Source organism: Meriones unguiculatus, chromosome 6 (assembly GCF_030254825.1).
Source record: "Meriones unguiculatus strain TT.TT164.6M chromosome 6, Bangor_MerUng_6.1, whole genome shotgun sequence".
In the NCBI taxonomy this organism is placed as follows: Eukaryota; Metazoa; Chordata; class Mammalia; order Rodentia; family Muridae; genus Meriones; species Meriones unguiculatus.
The window spans coordinates 33,058,921-33,074,803 of record NC_083354.1 but is presented as its reverse complement, the minus strand read 5'-3'; the positions used below and the strand labels follow the sequence as shown (position 1 = coordinate 33,074,803).

Genomic DNA, 15,883 nt, shown 5'->3' with positions numbered 1-15,883 from the left:
CTTAGGAACAGACCAGTGTCACAGTCCAGATTTGTGCCCTGACCAGTCAGTTTTTGTTCAGCGTTCAATAAACTTCCATCAGTCTGAGTCTGCTGTGTGAGTGGTCAGTGTGCGGCTGTTCCTGAACCCATAACGAGCCCATAATGAGCTCTCCTTTCTGCTCATATGGCCAAGGACAACCTCAGAGGGACCCTGCCAGGAGAGCATTAGACACGTGGGACAAGGCTTTCCCTGGAATGCTGAAGGAAGGACAGAGTCCACCTTGACTGTCAAGAGACGAACCATAGCGTGGTCTGGTCTCTGATTCTCAGAGTCCAGGCCCTGATTGAGTACGAGCCTGGTAAAAAACCTAGACAAAAGCCGGAGGGCCTCTTCCTGTCCTGTTAACCTGATTTTTCTACCCATTCCCCTGGGCATGTACCTTCATTCCTTCGAACTGAGACAGAGCCCTCAGAGGCCTCAGTGCTCGCAGCGTCCGGAAGGACTTCAGGCTTGGTAAGTTCATGAGACTGACCACAGACACCTGTGGGAGGAGACGCGGCGTGGTGAGGATGGCATGTCTAGGCTGTAAATCGGCACTGTTTGTAATTTTATCCAATAATGCAAAACTTTCCCCATAATGGCTATCCCAATTAAATTGTTAGCAGTGATTATAGATTTTAATTTTCAACACTTTTCCCAACACAGCTATCACTTCACTGTAAAAATGGTTTTCAATTGATGAATGAGGCGAAGTCTCCCTTTCAAACTCATTTTCACGCTGACTCATGAAACGAGTCTGTAATTACTCACACATGTCTGCACCCTGTGAGTCCCCTGTCTTTGCTCAGCGTCCTATGATCACTCACAGCTTTGGCTATGATCTGTATTATGTATTTTATATAATATGGATCTATATATTAATACCTGCCATATACACAGTAAATGCTAAGCTTGGGCCCAACTTGTCTTTAACTATAACTTGACATTGCCAAGTAGAAAACAGAAGTTGTATGTTTTAATAGTTGGAAGAATTTTTTGTTGTTTTTCTACTCTAAATTTATTATAAAGATCATTATACGGATTCTTTTAAGCTTTTTTCCATTTGTTAATTTATTTATTGTGTCAGGGCACCTTTGCCTGCCATCCTGTCTGAGCCGTCTTGATGGCTCCTGTTGTGTGTGATCCTGATTGATTTGTATGTAATCGTGACTGACTGGTGTGTAATCATGACTGATTGGTGTGTAATCTTGCCAGTTTTAATAAGAATGGCCGCCATAGGCTCATATGATGAGGCAGCAGGAAGTGGAACTGTTTGATGGGATTAGAAGGATTAGGAGGTGTGGCCTTGTTGGAGGAAGAGTGTCACAGGGATGGGCTTTGAGGTTTAAAAAGCCCATGCCAGACCCAGTCTTGCTCTCTCCCCCTTGGATGAGGATGGAGCTCTTACTCCAGCACCAGGCCTGCCATGGCTACCACCATGCTCCGCCCCATGACAATGATAGACCAAGCCTCTGAAACTGTAAGCCAGCCCCAGTTAAATGCTTTCTCTTATTAGAGTTGCCATGGTCTCGGCATCTCCTCACAGAGATGGGACAGTGACTAAGACGCCTGCTGTGTCACAAATGAGGAGACAAGGAGTTTGCAGGATGAGTTCCTTGTTTCAGGCATGGAGTTGAGAATCCCTGGAACTTGGCCCCTCCTGTCAAGACCAGTGCTGGGCCCCCCCATGGATTGCCTTCTCTGAGAGTCACAGGCACATAATTATAAATTTATTTTATGCAGTTCACCTCTGCTGTTAGGTTTTGCTCTGTTTGCTTTCTTATAAAGACTGTATTTGGGTTGGGTTGGGCCTGCAATCCCAGCAAACAGGAGGTAAGGCCCGGGTTCCAGGTTACCCTCCCTTAAACAGTAAGTCTGGGGTCATCCTGGGCTACATGAGACCCTGCCCCCAAAACAAACAAGGGTTATGCTTGTCTTGTTGGGACAGTCTGCAAGTTCCCTCTTCTTCTATTCTTTCTAACACCCTTATTAATACTGAATTTATTAAAACTCAGCAAAGCTTGTCTTACACACCGCCTGGGGCTGCTGGTGTTTTGACACTGTGACTTTAGACTACTGCCTGATACATTTAGGGGTGACTGCTGGATTTAAATTATGGATTCTGGGTTTGCTGGATGTAAATTATTTATGATCTTTATGTGTGTGTTTCTGTGTTTATGTGTGTGCACACTGTACATGCATGTGAAGAAGTCTGCGTGTCGTCCTCAGTCACTCTCCACCTTATTTTTTGAAACAAAGTCTCAGTGAGTGGGTGTTCACCAGTCTGGCTCGTGAGCCTGGAGAGCCCAGGGGTCCTCCTGTTTACCTCCTGGCTGGGATTATGGCACTGTGTGGTGGCTCGTTTGCTTGGGAGCTGGGGATCTGAGCTCAGGTCTCCATGCTGGCACCTCAAGACCTCCGCCAGCGGAGCCGCCCTAGCCTCTTCCCTGAGCTCTTAAACTCAGTGGAGTCTGCAGTGATGGAAAGAGTGAGCCTGCGGACGCCATGCTCCCTGCAGTGAGGTGCCGGGGTCTCATTCTCAGCCCCATCACCTCTCCTCAGGAAGTCTCAAGCAGCTCTTAGCCTTTCTGAGCTATTCTCTCCCTCTGAATACAAAGAAAAGGAAAGTCCCTTCCACAAAGCGCGACTGTGACAAGCAGAAGAAAGAAGATAGATAGTTGGCACAGGTGGCAGAAAATGTGGCTGTTGGAAGTTCCTTTTCTCCAGACATAAAATGATGCCATCTTGGGCTTTGTGCCTGGTAGCCATGGCAACTAGAGCAGCCTGCTACAGTGCTAGCCAGGTCCCTGGAAATGGTGCTGTAGACACTCCCTGGAGGGCAGAAGAAGGGAGATCTGAGAGCCTCCTTCTCCTAGCACAGGAGGTCTTAGCTGATGCTATTATCAAGGGAGTGGAAGGCTGATTGGCAGCAAGACTCCAGGGTGCCCCTTCCTCTGCATGGGGTGAGACTCTGCAGTGATGCAGTGTTCCTGGTCACCCACAGTTGGTAAGAGAGCCCAATGGTCTCATCCGTCTCCCCAAGTTGGACTTAGAAATCATGCTTTAGTGTATTGGTGCCCATCTGGGGTGAGCAGACAGACAGCAGCTGTTTCTCCCCAGGAAGTTCAAGCATCAGGGTACAGAGAGTGCATCGGAACATGGTCCACCATTGTTATTACCGTCAGCACGACAGCCCTGGAGGTGCGGAGCCCAGCATCCCTCCCATGCTGAGCTCCCAACAACTGTATGTGCACTGAATGAGATCACAGATGCGAACCTTCCTCTCCTACTTCCTAAACACCAGCATCAGGACCCGCCTCATCATCTGACTCACTCAGGTCTGCTTTGAGGAGTTTTTGAAAGAAGAAATGAAAAGATGGGGAGGAAGGTCTGGGGCGGTGGCTCAGTGGTTAGGGTGCTTTCCCCACCAGCATGAGGTCAAGAGTCTGGATCTCCAGAACTCACAGAATTGTTGCGTAGGCATGGCTGCTTGCCTGTAACCCCAGCCTCAGAAGGCAGAAGCAGGGGATCCCCAGAGCAAGCTGGCTAGGTAGAGTAGCCACATTGGTGAGCTCTGGGTTTGACTGAGAAGCCCTGCCTGAGTGACCAAGATGGAAGAGCATGTGGCTGGCTCCTGACAGCAATCTCTGGCTTCCACACATGCACATGTGTGTCCATACAAACACTGAATACAGGTGGACGTCATATGCATGTGAAAATGGAAAAGGAGGAAAGAAAGTTGGAAGGAGAAAGAAAAATTGAGGATGCTCAAAGTTCCTCTAGGTCGGCATTGGACACAAGCACAGTTCAGAGAGAGAGGTCATTATGGAGACGGCTGGGCAGTGTGTTTCTGAAAGACAGCTATGAGAGGCAGGGCTCACGAGGACTGGACCACAGATGGACAGATGACAGTTGGCAGTAGGCACTGTCACGGCTACAGGACAGTGGCCCCGTGTGAGGTCCCCAGGAAGGGCAGCCTGGCAGCAGCCCCTCTCCCACCCCTGCCCCAGCCGGAGTCCCACAGAGCCAGTGAACTCACGATCACGATGAGGGAATCAAGCCAGCACCAGGCACTGGTGAAATACTTCCGGAATCCAAAGGCCACCCACTTTAGAATCATCTCCAGGATGAAAATAAATGTGAAAATGTTATCAGTACACCTCAGCAATCGCTCAATCTGGGGCCGGCGGGCGAGATGGACATCTTCAAACACCTGCAAGAGTACAGCATAACTGGAGGCCAGGCTGGGGGCTCGCGAGCTCTTTGATGATTTTGCTCTGTTTTATATTTTACACGAATAAAAACAAGACTGAGAGTGTAGCCTACTCTAGCACTATGGCCTGCAGGCCTCTGGCCGCTTCAAGCTCCTGCTTTGACCTCTCCACGAGAACAGGCTGTAACTTGGAATAAAGCTGAATAAATCCGTTCTCTTTAAAGCTGCTTTTCTCGGGGCATTTTCATCATAGCAACAGAAATGGAACTGCCTTGAGTTGCTTCTGTTGGGTATTTTCCACATCAGTAAGAAAAGTGACTGCTACTCCCGAATCCAGAGCATCTTCCTATACAGAAGATTGCCAAGGCAGCTTCTGGGCTTCCTAATCCTTCCAGCTCTTGTGGAATCTATCTTTCCAATTTTCCCAGAAGTGCCTGTGGCCTAGATCACCACTTCACCCGCCAGGTCGGCCTAGCAGCTGCACTCAGCGCCTTTTCATTGCTCTCCTGGTCCTATACCCTACATCTCAGCAGGCTCGGAGTCCATCATCTCCCATGACCAACAGCCTCACCCACCCACGCACACACACACACACACACACACACGCACGTGTGTGCACACATACACAACAAACACAAACATGCAGAGACATACATATGCACACAAACACACATATGTACACACATATACACATACATACAGACACATACACAGACATACACAGAAACACACAGTCACACACAAATACATACACACCCTACAGATAATGTCATTTTGTAACTGTTTCGTGACGTGCAGAAATTGAGACCAAAGCTCGTGGTGCAAATGACTCTCAAGCATCCTTTAAGTGTGATTAGGGAAACCAGAGCCTTTGCCATGCTACATCCAGACATTTCCCTCAGCCACTGTGTGTGCGCGCGCAGGCACATGCGTGTGTGAGTGTGTGTGATTCTGCAGACCCTGTGGAGTTGGGGTATGAGCTAACCTTTCAGCCTCCGTAAAGTAAGAACAAAGAAATGAGAGGGGGGCTGTGTGCTAACCCTGCCCAAGATGCCCAGGAAAGCGCTGACCACAGGCAGAAGGTCGCCACGGCAGGTGCCAGGAAGGCACCCTCAGGAAGAAGCCTGCAACCGCCTGACTCCCCACACCAGCCTGAGTTCTGAGTAGAGAGAAAGGACTAGCATTGTTTGCAAGTGAAATCCCTCCCACAGGTTCCCCGCTGGCCCAGGGCTGTTTGTTTGTTTGTTTGTTTGTTTGTTTGTTTTGGGGCTGGAGGTGGTTGTGGAAGCTGGGGAGGGAAGGGTGAACATGAAGGAAGTGTGACTCTTCCCACGACGAGCCTCCACGTTTATGGAGTGGCCCCACTTCCTCCTGTCACTTTTTTCTGGTTTTAGACCCCTGAGGCTGTGAAGAGCCTCAGGCTCCTGGTGCGCTGGCAGAGAGCGGTTCCCGGCTCCCCTGGCTCCCCCGCTGGGCCTCCCTGCCCTTGAACTGCCAGCTACAGTACGCTCTTCCTGAGCTGCTCCTGTCACGTTCCGCTCAGCCCTGTGAACTTGTGCACTGTGGGGAAGCATCTTGTTCTACAGGGCTGGGTGGAGTGCCCATCCCTGCTCTCTGCCCTCTCCTGTCTGCACCCATTACTCACAACCACACTCTGTAAGCGCCACAGCCGTCCCTCTTGTCTGGACTCCGCACTACCTGCAGAGTAAATCTGGACAGGTAAATCTGGGTAGTGGTGCAGCCTTCCTTTCTCTTTTGAAAGCTTAACTCTGAGCAGGCCAGAGACATGCAGCTGAGTTTCGAAGGCCCCATGTGACTCCAGGGCCAGGGTCTGGTAAGAGGCTCCTGACACCACTGTGCCACGACTAGACCCGCCCTTCTCGGGGTGATAAGCCCATGCCAGCTTGGGACTTATCACAAGGTAGGCTCTGACAGGTTTGTAATGGGTTCAAGACTCAGCTTTTCAAACAAGCTTTCCAGGGAGGCTGATGGTGTCGGTCCTTCGGCTGCAGGCAGTGGTGGTGGGCTGGATTTTTGTTTTCATCTCTATGCAAGCTTGTCCAGTGTGAGGTGGGCCAGCTCTTTCCTCTGGCACCCTCTAGAGAGCATGTTCGAAACTGCTCAGCCCAGCCTACACCTGCCTCTCTGCAAGCACATGGGAGCTAGGACTCTGACTGCTGTTAGGTCTCTGAGCTTGCCTCCTCTTCCTGACACCACAAGGCATGCACCTAGCCCTTCTCACCGCACCACTGCCTTCCTGCTGCTTGGCACCATTTATGAAATAAAATAAGTGCAACCATGGTATTCAGGGCACACAAGCATGGAGATGCAGTTACCAAAGACTCACAACCAAAGTCCGTCAGGGAAGTTCCCGGGATGGTTCTAGAGAAACCTGCATTTTTGTGTGGGGAATAATGTCCATGGCTGTGTGGAGGGCCTGGGGATCCATGCTGATGCCAGTCCTTGAGGAGCATGGGTCTGCACCCCTGCCCTTTCCCTTAGACTGTCACGGGTGAAAAGCACTTGCTGAGGGCATGGGACACAAGAGCAAGGCTCTTCTATAGCGTCCTCTGTTTGCTACAAACTGATGGTGAAATGATCTGCCACAGGAGGTCCAGAAAGGCTCTGCTCACTTAGCGTGACAAACAGCAAAGGGTTAGTTTCACGCTTGAGCCATTGTCAGGGGAGACACAAGACAGAAGGAGAGGGAAGACAAGAAACTGAGGAAGGGTGGTCAAGAGAAAGGGAAGTCTAAGTGACAAGGGAGGCTGGAGAAGGATGGGAGAGGCTGGAAGGAGTGAAGAGGGATCGGAAAGGCATGGAGACCCCAACTCTAGAGGCTCAAAGACTCGGGGTTACGTGTTTGCCTCAGTGGGGTTTCTGGGGCACCTTCACCAGAAAGAATATTGAACACCACACAGCTTCTCCCCATCTCTTCAGGGACCACACATGACGGGGAAACATCAGAGCGACTGGTTATAACCCGATACGTCCTTGGTTGCCCTTCCCCTTGACTTAGCAAGCCACACCCTGACCCTCAGGGACAGCGAGAGGAGGAAGAACATGGGTACAATGGAGACATCTAAGCCCAAGCCAACGTGCAGCCAAGGTCAAGGGCTAGACCACAAAAGGTCCTTTCAAGAACGGGCCTGAGCTAGCCCCTCAAGCAGGGACAGCATCTTCAGAGTGGGAGTCTGACTCTGGACGCTGTGGAAGACCCTGCTCACTGAGGAGCGACCAGTGAGGACCTCCCTCTGCTGCCTTTCCCAGTGACAGTCACGCTGCAGCAACCCGCTGCCCGGCCTCCTCCCCAAGAGCACCCTTTACCAGCGCTCCGCTGCTCAGCAGGATGACAAAGATTATAAAGCTCTCAAACCAGCTGTGCTTTGCGATCTGGTAGCAGGTTTTCCTCAGATTCCACCACACCACCCAGTGGGACTTTGTCTTGTCTGTTTTGTGGCACAGAAAGCGACAGGTGAGGCCTGGAAGGAATCGTGGATAGCGTTAGCATCAGAGAGACTCACATCAGCCACCTCAGCTGTCCCGCCTCTTCACGGCTCTTGCCTGCAGCTTTTCCCAGCAGAGATGGTCTCCTTCCAAAGCCTGGAACCTGGGCTCAGCTGGACTGGCCCAAAGGAGGAGGAGAAGCTCTGAGCCTTGCCTGTTTCTGGTGCCCTCCTGCTGCGTCCCGTTAGAGGAGATTCCTTCAGGCCAGTCCATCGGCTCTGCACAGCCAACCGGCTCCACCGGGCTCAAGCCAGATGTGCTGAACCCCTCGCTGACACCACTCATATGAACAAAGCCCCCTACCTGCAGCAGAGACCCCCATTCCCGGGAAACGGATGCGGGGGTCTGTGTTCCGTTGTTTTCCGTCGAGCACTTGTGGTTCTTAACTATGCCAGAACAGAGGTGCGGTGGGTACAGACAGTGCCCACAGGATTTCAGGAGGGGAGGGGAGGATTTCAAGGCTTTGCGGACTCAGGCTACACATGGAAAACCTTGATCAACTGTAGAGAGGATGATTGCAGGCAGCCTTTGCTCACAACACGGGCACACCAGAGTACACTGCCCTCTGGACTCGTTTCCCTTCCTCTCCATCCGTCCTCAGAGCAGGTGTCCCACGGCCTCTACAGGATGGCTGACACTGGCCCACCGAGTTCCCAGGAGAGCTCTCGGGGTGCTTGCCCCGTTTGTTGGGCTGCGTGAATGGAGCATACCTAACCAAGAGTCTCCGACAGTTCCCTCTGCCAGAATCCAGTAATCTAATAACCTGACGCTAGCAATGGAGATGAGGTGCCCACCCAAACCACGGAGAGCACCAGGCCCATCCAAAGGCTCCCTGAGCTGCGGGAACGACTAGGACCACTTACCTTTGGGCAAACATCTATCCGGTTGCTTTTGGTGGGGAACTGTTCTCTGAAAATTTCTCAGGATATCGTTCAGGTCGATTGTGCTGCACTCTGAGAGCACACTGGCAGTGTCGGGCTGCTGCGTGTGAGAAAAGGAAGCGAAATCAGTAGCCAGCATGGAGAACAGGGGAGCGAGCATCCGGGGCCAGCACGGTCAGGCTGAAAACACCTAGGTGAAGCCTCTAGTCACAAGAACGTTAACAGCACACCGCTCCTGCGGGTACCTTTAAGTTCTCTGCCAGCCCTGCTCCGGGACAGAATCGTCTCCTCTCTGTGGCTAATGAGCAGCCAGGCATGGGCGTGCACGCTACCTCAGCCCTGCTCCCTACAAATCATAACCCTAACAGGCTGCCAATTAGAGAGGCAGGTGACAAGGAGACTACTCTGCTGAGCCTCATTTTCAGCCATTCCAGCTCACAGAGCGATAGGTTAGGCCAGTGCCTCTGGCTGACCCTGTAGAAGACATTCCAGCAATGTCTAGAGGCAATTTTTTTTTTTTAAATAAAGGTGGTGGTGGTGGTGTGTGTGTGTGCAGGCTAGAACACATTCTTAGGATCTGACCATCTTGGGTTTTGTTTTGAGATGGCTCTCTCACTGGCCTGGAGGTCACCCAGTGGCCCGGTCTGGCTGGCCAGTGAGCCCCAGGGATCTTCTGCTCCCCAGCGCTGATATTAGAAGACACACACACACACACACACACACACACACACACACACACACGCCTGGCTTTTTCTCGTGGTCTCTGGAGATCAAACTCAGGTCCTTTCGCTTGCAAGGCAAGCAGTTACATACTGCTTCTCCCCAGAGCTAGAGGCATTTTTAATTCTCACGGATAGTAGGGTGCTCCTAGTGTCCTGGAGTGCAGACCACGGGTTCCTGGGAGTCACCCTAGAACCCACAGGAAGGCTCACCACAGTGATCAGCTGTCTTGCCCCAAATATCAGTGCAGCAAAACTGAAAGACCCTGACTTCTACGTTTGTGACTCAACCCTGGCCATCATTTTTTCGTTCGTTCTGATAGTGTTCCACCCTGTGTGAAGAGCCACACGCCCCTCCCAACAAACCCCGGGGAAATTACCTTCCGAGCAATCTGTATGGCTAAGTTCGGGTCTTCTTCAGAAAACACTTCAATTTCCACACCTTGGCTATCTGGGCTGGTGGGCTGCTTGGTCTTCAAAGAGGGGTCACAGGTCTGACACACAGAAGCAGGAGTGGAGTCAGTACTTCTCTGGACAGATCACTTGACATGAAGTAAATGTGGGTTCTGTTCCTGAAAAGCTCAACACGAAAATGTACTAGGAAAACTACTGAGCAAAACAAAAACAGGAACACACTGTAAAGTTACTTAATCAAAACAGTGTGGGTCCAGTGTAAGACTCATCCTACCCAATTAATGTGGAGATTAAATATCTCTGAGAGAGAGACAGAGACTGTGTGTGTGTGTGTGTAAGAGTGTATGCATGTGTGTGTGAGAGAGAGAAAGACCAAAAGAGAGGGGCTCCCTCTGTATGTTTGTGTGTGTGCGCACACACGCGTGCCTGGGCGTAGATACATAGAGGCCTGATGTCTTTCTGAACTGTTTTACCATCTTATTTTTAATGCAGTCTCTCACTGAACCCAGAGCTCACCAACTGGCTGGGCTGCAAGTGGCAGGGATCCCCTATCCCCATCTTTCTAGTGCCCAAATTACAGGCACTTACCTCCATAAACTGTTTTTTTTGTTTGTTTTTTTTTTTTTTTTTTGATTGTCCGTTTGTTTGTTTTTTGAGGCAGGGTTTCCCTGTCACCCTGGGTGTCTTAGACTCACTTTGTAGACCAGGCTGGCCTCTAACTCACAGAAATCCACCTGTCTCTGCCTCTCAAGCACTGGGATTAAAGGAGTGTGTCACTATGCCTGGTGATTTTTTTTGTTTATATTTTTGTGTTTTGTTTGTTTGTTTGTTTGTGCATTTTACCCACTGAACCACATCCCAGCAGCAACTTGAAGACTTAATATATCTTAAGATGTGTCCATTTAACTCAATAGCTAATAAATCACTTAATAAATGATACCGGTAATGCATTACCACAATTTTGTAAAAAGTAAAATTCACAATTGCTTGATAGACAAAGAGTAAGAAATATGAAAAGTAATTTTTATCTTTTGAACACAGAGGGTTTCCAAGCAACTTAGCACAGTGTCATCTAGACAGAAGGTAGGGCCCCCTGGGATATGGCCTCTGGCCATGCCCGTTGGGGTGGTCTTGACTGTGTAACTTGCATGAGAAGACTGCCCACTGTGGGCGGTGCTGTCCCCTGGCTGGGATCCCTGCGTGTGGAGAGGGAGCTGAGCAGCAGCGTGTGTGTGTGTGTCACCCTCTGCCTCCTGACTGTGGGTGTAATGTGAGCTGCTGCTTCAGGCTCCTGCTGCCTGTGCACCCCGCCAGGATGGGCTACACTTGAAGTGTGAGTTACAATAAGCTTTCCCCTTGAAGCTGCTTTTGTCAGAGCCACAGAAAAGGAAGCTGAGACAGAAAAGCAGAAAAGCAGGAGACAAAAAGCATCAAGGACGGTAGGAGAGCACCGCTTCACAACGGTGGAAGGTTTGGCGTGACGATCTGCACGGGCCTCTGGGAACGGTGTGTGCTGGCTGGTCCTGGCTGTCAACCTGCTCCATCGCAGCTACTAGATTTAAAGTCACGGCTACTTCGTGAGGGATCGTCTGACATTTCATACCAGTCTGCAAACACAGCCCTCATTTGAGACCCATCCTGGCACTAGCCTGATGGGTCAAGGAGCACATACATTTTATATTCGTGTATCCTTGGACAGTACATGATGGGGACAGGTGCCTGCAATGGCTGTGTGTGTCAGCCACAGCTAATGTGATGTGTGGACCATCCCTACCTGAGCCTCAGCACTAAGCTGTGAGTCGGGTGGGGCTCCGGCTTCCCAACCGTCAATGTCCTCCTCTTCCTCTGCAAGTGGTGCCAGCAGAGCCCTGGGCTGCCCAGTGTCCAAAGTCGCTTGTGCCTCAAACTCCTTCCAGGGCTGCGTCTCCAGGAGAATCACATCTTTGCTCTCTCCAGCGAAGCTGCCTGTGAACTCTTTTGACTTTGGGGAGTTGTGCCCCTTGCGTTTCTTGCAGCAAAAATTCTGAAGAGTGTGAACCAGGAAGAAAAAGGCCCGGCGGAACCGATCCAGGGCTAGCTGCACTTTGGTTTTCCTGGTCTTTCCTCCTAGGTTCTCATCCCTTTCCTCATTGCTGAAGGAGTTGAGCAGCAAGGCAATGAAGAGGTTAAGCACCTGAGGTAGGTAACAAGGGAAATTTAGCAGAGGAATGGTGCTCTGAGCTCCAAGAACAATCTTTCCCTCCAGGCCTCTCCCAACAAAGCTCTCCTACAGACTAAGTGACAAGGTGAAGCCTGAAGAAAGAACAGAGGCAAGTACCCAGACAGTGCCAGTTAAAGAAGCACAGGGGAGGGTGCATCTGGAAATCATTGCACTGAGAACCCAGACTCAGAAAGACAAATGCCGTGTGTGCTCTCCCATGCGCAGGTCCCACTTTGAGGACCCTGTAGATACCTGTGTGTATGTGGATGTGAGCATAAGGATCAGTCACAAAACAGAAAGGAAATGGGCAGGATGGAGAAAATGGAAGATTTTAAAAAGGGCAGAGGCAGTGATAGAATAAATGTGGCAGGTGGCAGAAAGGATCCTACTGGAAGAAGGGTACAAGAAGGCTGCAGGCGAGAGCTGAAGAAGAGGTCACCAGAGCGAATCCTGGGGTTAGAAAAGCAGCTTAGGAGGCAGACATAAATGCCAAGTGGGCATGGAAGGCCCCCCTGTGATTCCAGCCACAGAGGCAGAACCAGGAAGCCTCTGAGAAAGCTGGCCCGACCAGCCAGGTCTGTGAGTTCTGGGTTTGGCTGAGAGATCCTGCCTCAAAGAACACGATGGAAGAGAGATCAAGGATGATTTCTGACATTATCTTAGGGCTTCTAAACACCTCTCTTTAACACACACATCCATACATACGTGTGTACATGCATATACAGGTGCCCACACATATATAGAGCTGCATACACACTCCAATGACACACCACATACACATGGAAAATTTTTTTAAACCCACTAAGTTATGTATGAAAAGTTCATAATTCAATTTAGGATATTTTATATACTAATTAATTTCTTAATTTAATATTTATTTTTATTTTTACTCCTCTGTGTGTTCATGCATGCAGCATATACACACATGCTCATGGGACCCAGGAGAAGGCATCAGCTCACCTGCAGCCAGAGCTACAGGTAACTGTGATCTGGCCTCTGTGGGAAGTGCTCTGAGGCTATAACAGATCTCCTTAGAGATCCTCAGCTTCACCAGGAGAATTCCTCTCCCTGGATCTTTGCTCAGGCTTCCCTCTGCACATGAAAGCCCTCCCTGCTTCCCTGAACCTTATGACACTTACCAGCTGTGCAGAGCCTTCGTTAGGCACTTAGGTAAGGTTCTCTGTGAGGACAGTTACTTCCGTCTGCCCATGACCCCTACTTGATTGTGACGCTCCAAGCCTAGGGTTCCTATGCACCTTTCTGTCTTCGTGTCTTCGCCAATATGCATCTAGTTAGCCTCTCTGTTGGTATCTAAGCTGCTGGCTGAGGAAAAGACTCAAGCTGCCTTACACAACAAGGAAACTCGGCACTGTAGGACGTATCAAGAGGGAACCAGGGCCTGTTACAACCTGCAGGCAGATTTGCTCACATCAGTACATGATGGCACCTCTTTTCTAGGAATTACAGTCAAAGAAAGGCCCAGAGGAAGTAGAGGACTACCCCCCCACCTCCGTGTATGCACATGTTGGAGGAGGGGCTGTCTAAACCAGAGGTCACCCTCAGACTTTGTTCCTCTTGTTTTGATTTGGTCCCTGTGGTTCGGATGTTTTGAGACCGTGCCTCTCCCCAGCCTGCAGCTCGGCAGGTAGGCAAAGCAGCAGGGTCAGGGTCGCTGGTGCAACCACCACACCAGGCTCCGTGTTCACACTCGCTCTGGGATGGAAGTTGGGTCCTTGTGCTTGTACTTCAAGCTCTTTCCCACATAGGCTCTTTTCTTGAGCCCTCTTGCTCATGTTTTTAAGAAAGGAAAGGCATTCCCACGTTTCCCACTGGACATCCCTTTCTATCCTATCCACCAAATCCTGCAGCCTTCCCTTAGCACAACGGTTCTCAACCTGTGGCTCCCTGCATATCAGATGTTACATCGATGTTTGTGACAGCAAAATTAGTTATGAAGTGGCGACAAAGTAGGTTTATGGCTGGGGGTTACCTGAACAGGAAGAACTGTATTACAGGGGTACCGCATCAGGAAGACTGAGAAACACTGTCTCAGCCAATCACTGACCAAGAGACCGTGGTTTTCTTACAAACATCAGGACTAGGGTGGCCAACGGTCATAGGCAGTTAACCACACAACAACACACGTCCTCAGGTCTAGCCCAAAAAGTTGTTTTCAGTTTTATTTCTATGTGTGTGAGTGCTTTGCCGGCACATGTGTCTGTTCACCCTGTGCTTGCTGGGTGCTTGTGGAGTCCAGAAGAGGGCACCAGGTTCTCCGGACTGGAGTACTGACAGCTGTGATCCCTGGAACTGGAGGTACTGACAGCTGTGAGCTGCCAGATGGGTGCTGGGGATTGAACCCAGATCCTCTGGCCAGGGCTCTTAACCAATGAACCATCTCTCTGGGCCCATATAAAGGAGATGGTTTTTATTTTTAGAGATTTGGTTGTCTCATACTTTGTCTCATACCTTGACTAGCAATGCTCACTAGTGAAGCGTTTTTAGGAGCCTGTGGAATGCTCAGCCCTGGACCTGACATCTACCCCACACCCCCTTCTCCCGTGGCTCACGAATCATTGTGACTTGAGAGCCAGAAGCAGTGGATGACTAAAGGCAAGCAGTGCCTTCTGGACACGGCCGGGCACACGCTCATGAACTCACAGCAGTTATGACGGTGTGAGCAGACCGGTGCAAGCCCAAGGCAGACCAAATGCCAGCCTGGAGCACTGGAGCAGGGAAGGGACGTGAGTCCCCCAGCTCGCCAAGGAGATATTTGTAACTGATACTGATAGCTGCTGGGAGAGGGTCAGCTTCCTTTGAAAACATTGCTCCCAGTAAATTAACCACACCTCAGTGGAAGACCACACAGCCAAGAACACACGAGCAACCCAAAGCAGACCTGATGAGAGAAAAGAAAGGAGAGAGAGACAGAGACAGAGACAGAGCACGGGTGGGCAGAGGTGGCATGGCGCGATGGAGCAGGCCGAGCGGGAAGGACCTGAGACTCACCACCAGTTTCCCTACCACCATGATGAGCACGAAGATGATGATGCAGAGCGGGGAACCGTCCATCTCCTGCATGCACTCCCACATGTTCTCGATCCACTCCCCACACAGGATGCGGAAGACCACCAGGAAGGAGTGGTAGAAATCCCCCATGTGCCAGCGCCGCCGGCACGGCTGCGGCGCGCTGTTCACCGTCTTGTTGAACTTGGCGCCAAAGACCTGCATGCCGACCACGGAAAAGATGAAGACCACGATGGTCAGGACCACGGTCAGGTTTCCGAGTGCGCCCACAGAGTGGCCGATGATCTTAATGAGAGTGTTTAGGGTGGGCCAGGACTTGGCCAGCTTGAAGACCCTCAGCTGTGGAAACAGGTGACACAGAGGAAGGGAAGTTAGGCTCACACACCCTCCTCTGGTAAGCAAATGGCGGTCCTCAGCCACAGAGATGGGGACTTTCAGAACCTGTCACCTCCCCCTGGGCCACAGTCACAGGCTTCCTATCTCAAGTACTGGTTTTTAACTTAAATCTTTTTTCATTTTTTTAAATTTTATTTTATACGTGTGGGTGCTTTGCCAGAGGAGGCCAAAGGGGGAGTCTGGTACTGACTGATGTTCAGACAGCTGTGAGCCACCATGTGGGTGTTAGGAATTGAACCTGGGTCCTCTGGAAGAGCAGCCAGTGCTTCTGACTGCTAGACCTTCTCTCTGGCTCCTATTTAAATCTTTTTAAAATTATATTTATTCATTCCTTTGTAGGAAAAGGGGGGCACCCACGTGTGGTGGTGTCCTAGCTGGCTGTTAGTTGAGGGAGTCTCAGTTGAAGGGCTGCCCAGGTCAGACCAGACCAGGAAGGACTGTCTTGGTGGATGCATCCACAGTGGGCAGCCTCACCCCGCAGGACTGGGCTTGTGCTGTGTGAGCA

General features: G+C 50.7%; 1 protein-coding gene across 1 annotated transcript in view; it reads right to left on the bottom strand.

Annotated features, from left to right (window-relative positions):
* The window catches only part of Scn11a (sodium voltage-gated channel alpha subunit 11), a 68,062-nt gene that overhangs the window by 21,134 nt on the left and 31,045 nt on the right, over positions 1-15,883 (bottom strand). The window contains exons 14-20 of the mRNA XM_021627259.2: positions 14,965-15,321; positions 11,530-11,928; positions 9,722-9,835; positions 8,605-8,722; positions 7,562-7,716; positions 4,061-4,234; positions 422-523 (exon numbers count right to left, since the gene is read on the bottom strand). Of these exons, the coding sequence (XP_021482934.2) occupies positions 422-523; positions 4,061-4,234; positions 7,562-7,716; positions 8,605-8,722; positions 9,722-9,835; positions 11,530-11,928; positions 14,965-15,321 (1,419 nt within the window). The remainder of the gene's footprint in view (positions 1-421; positions 524-4,060; positions 4,235-7,561; positions 7,717-8,604; positions 8,723-9,721; positions 9,836-11,529; positions 11,929-14,964; positions 15,322-15,883) is intronic.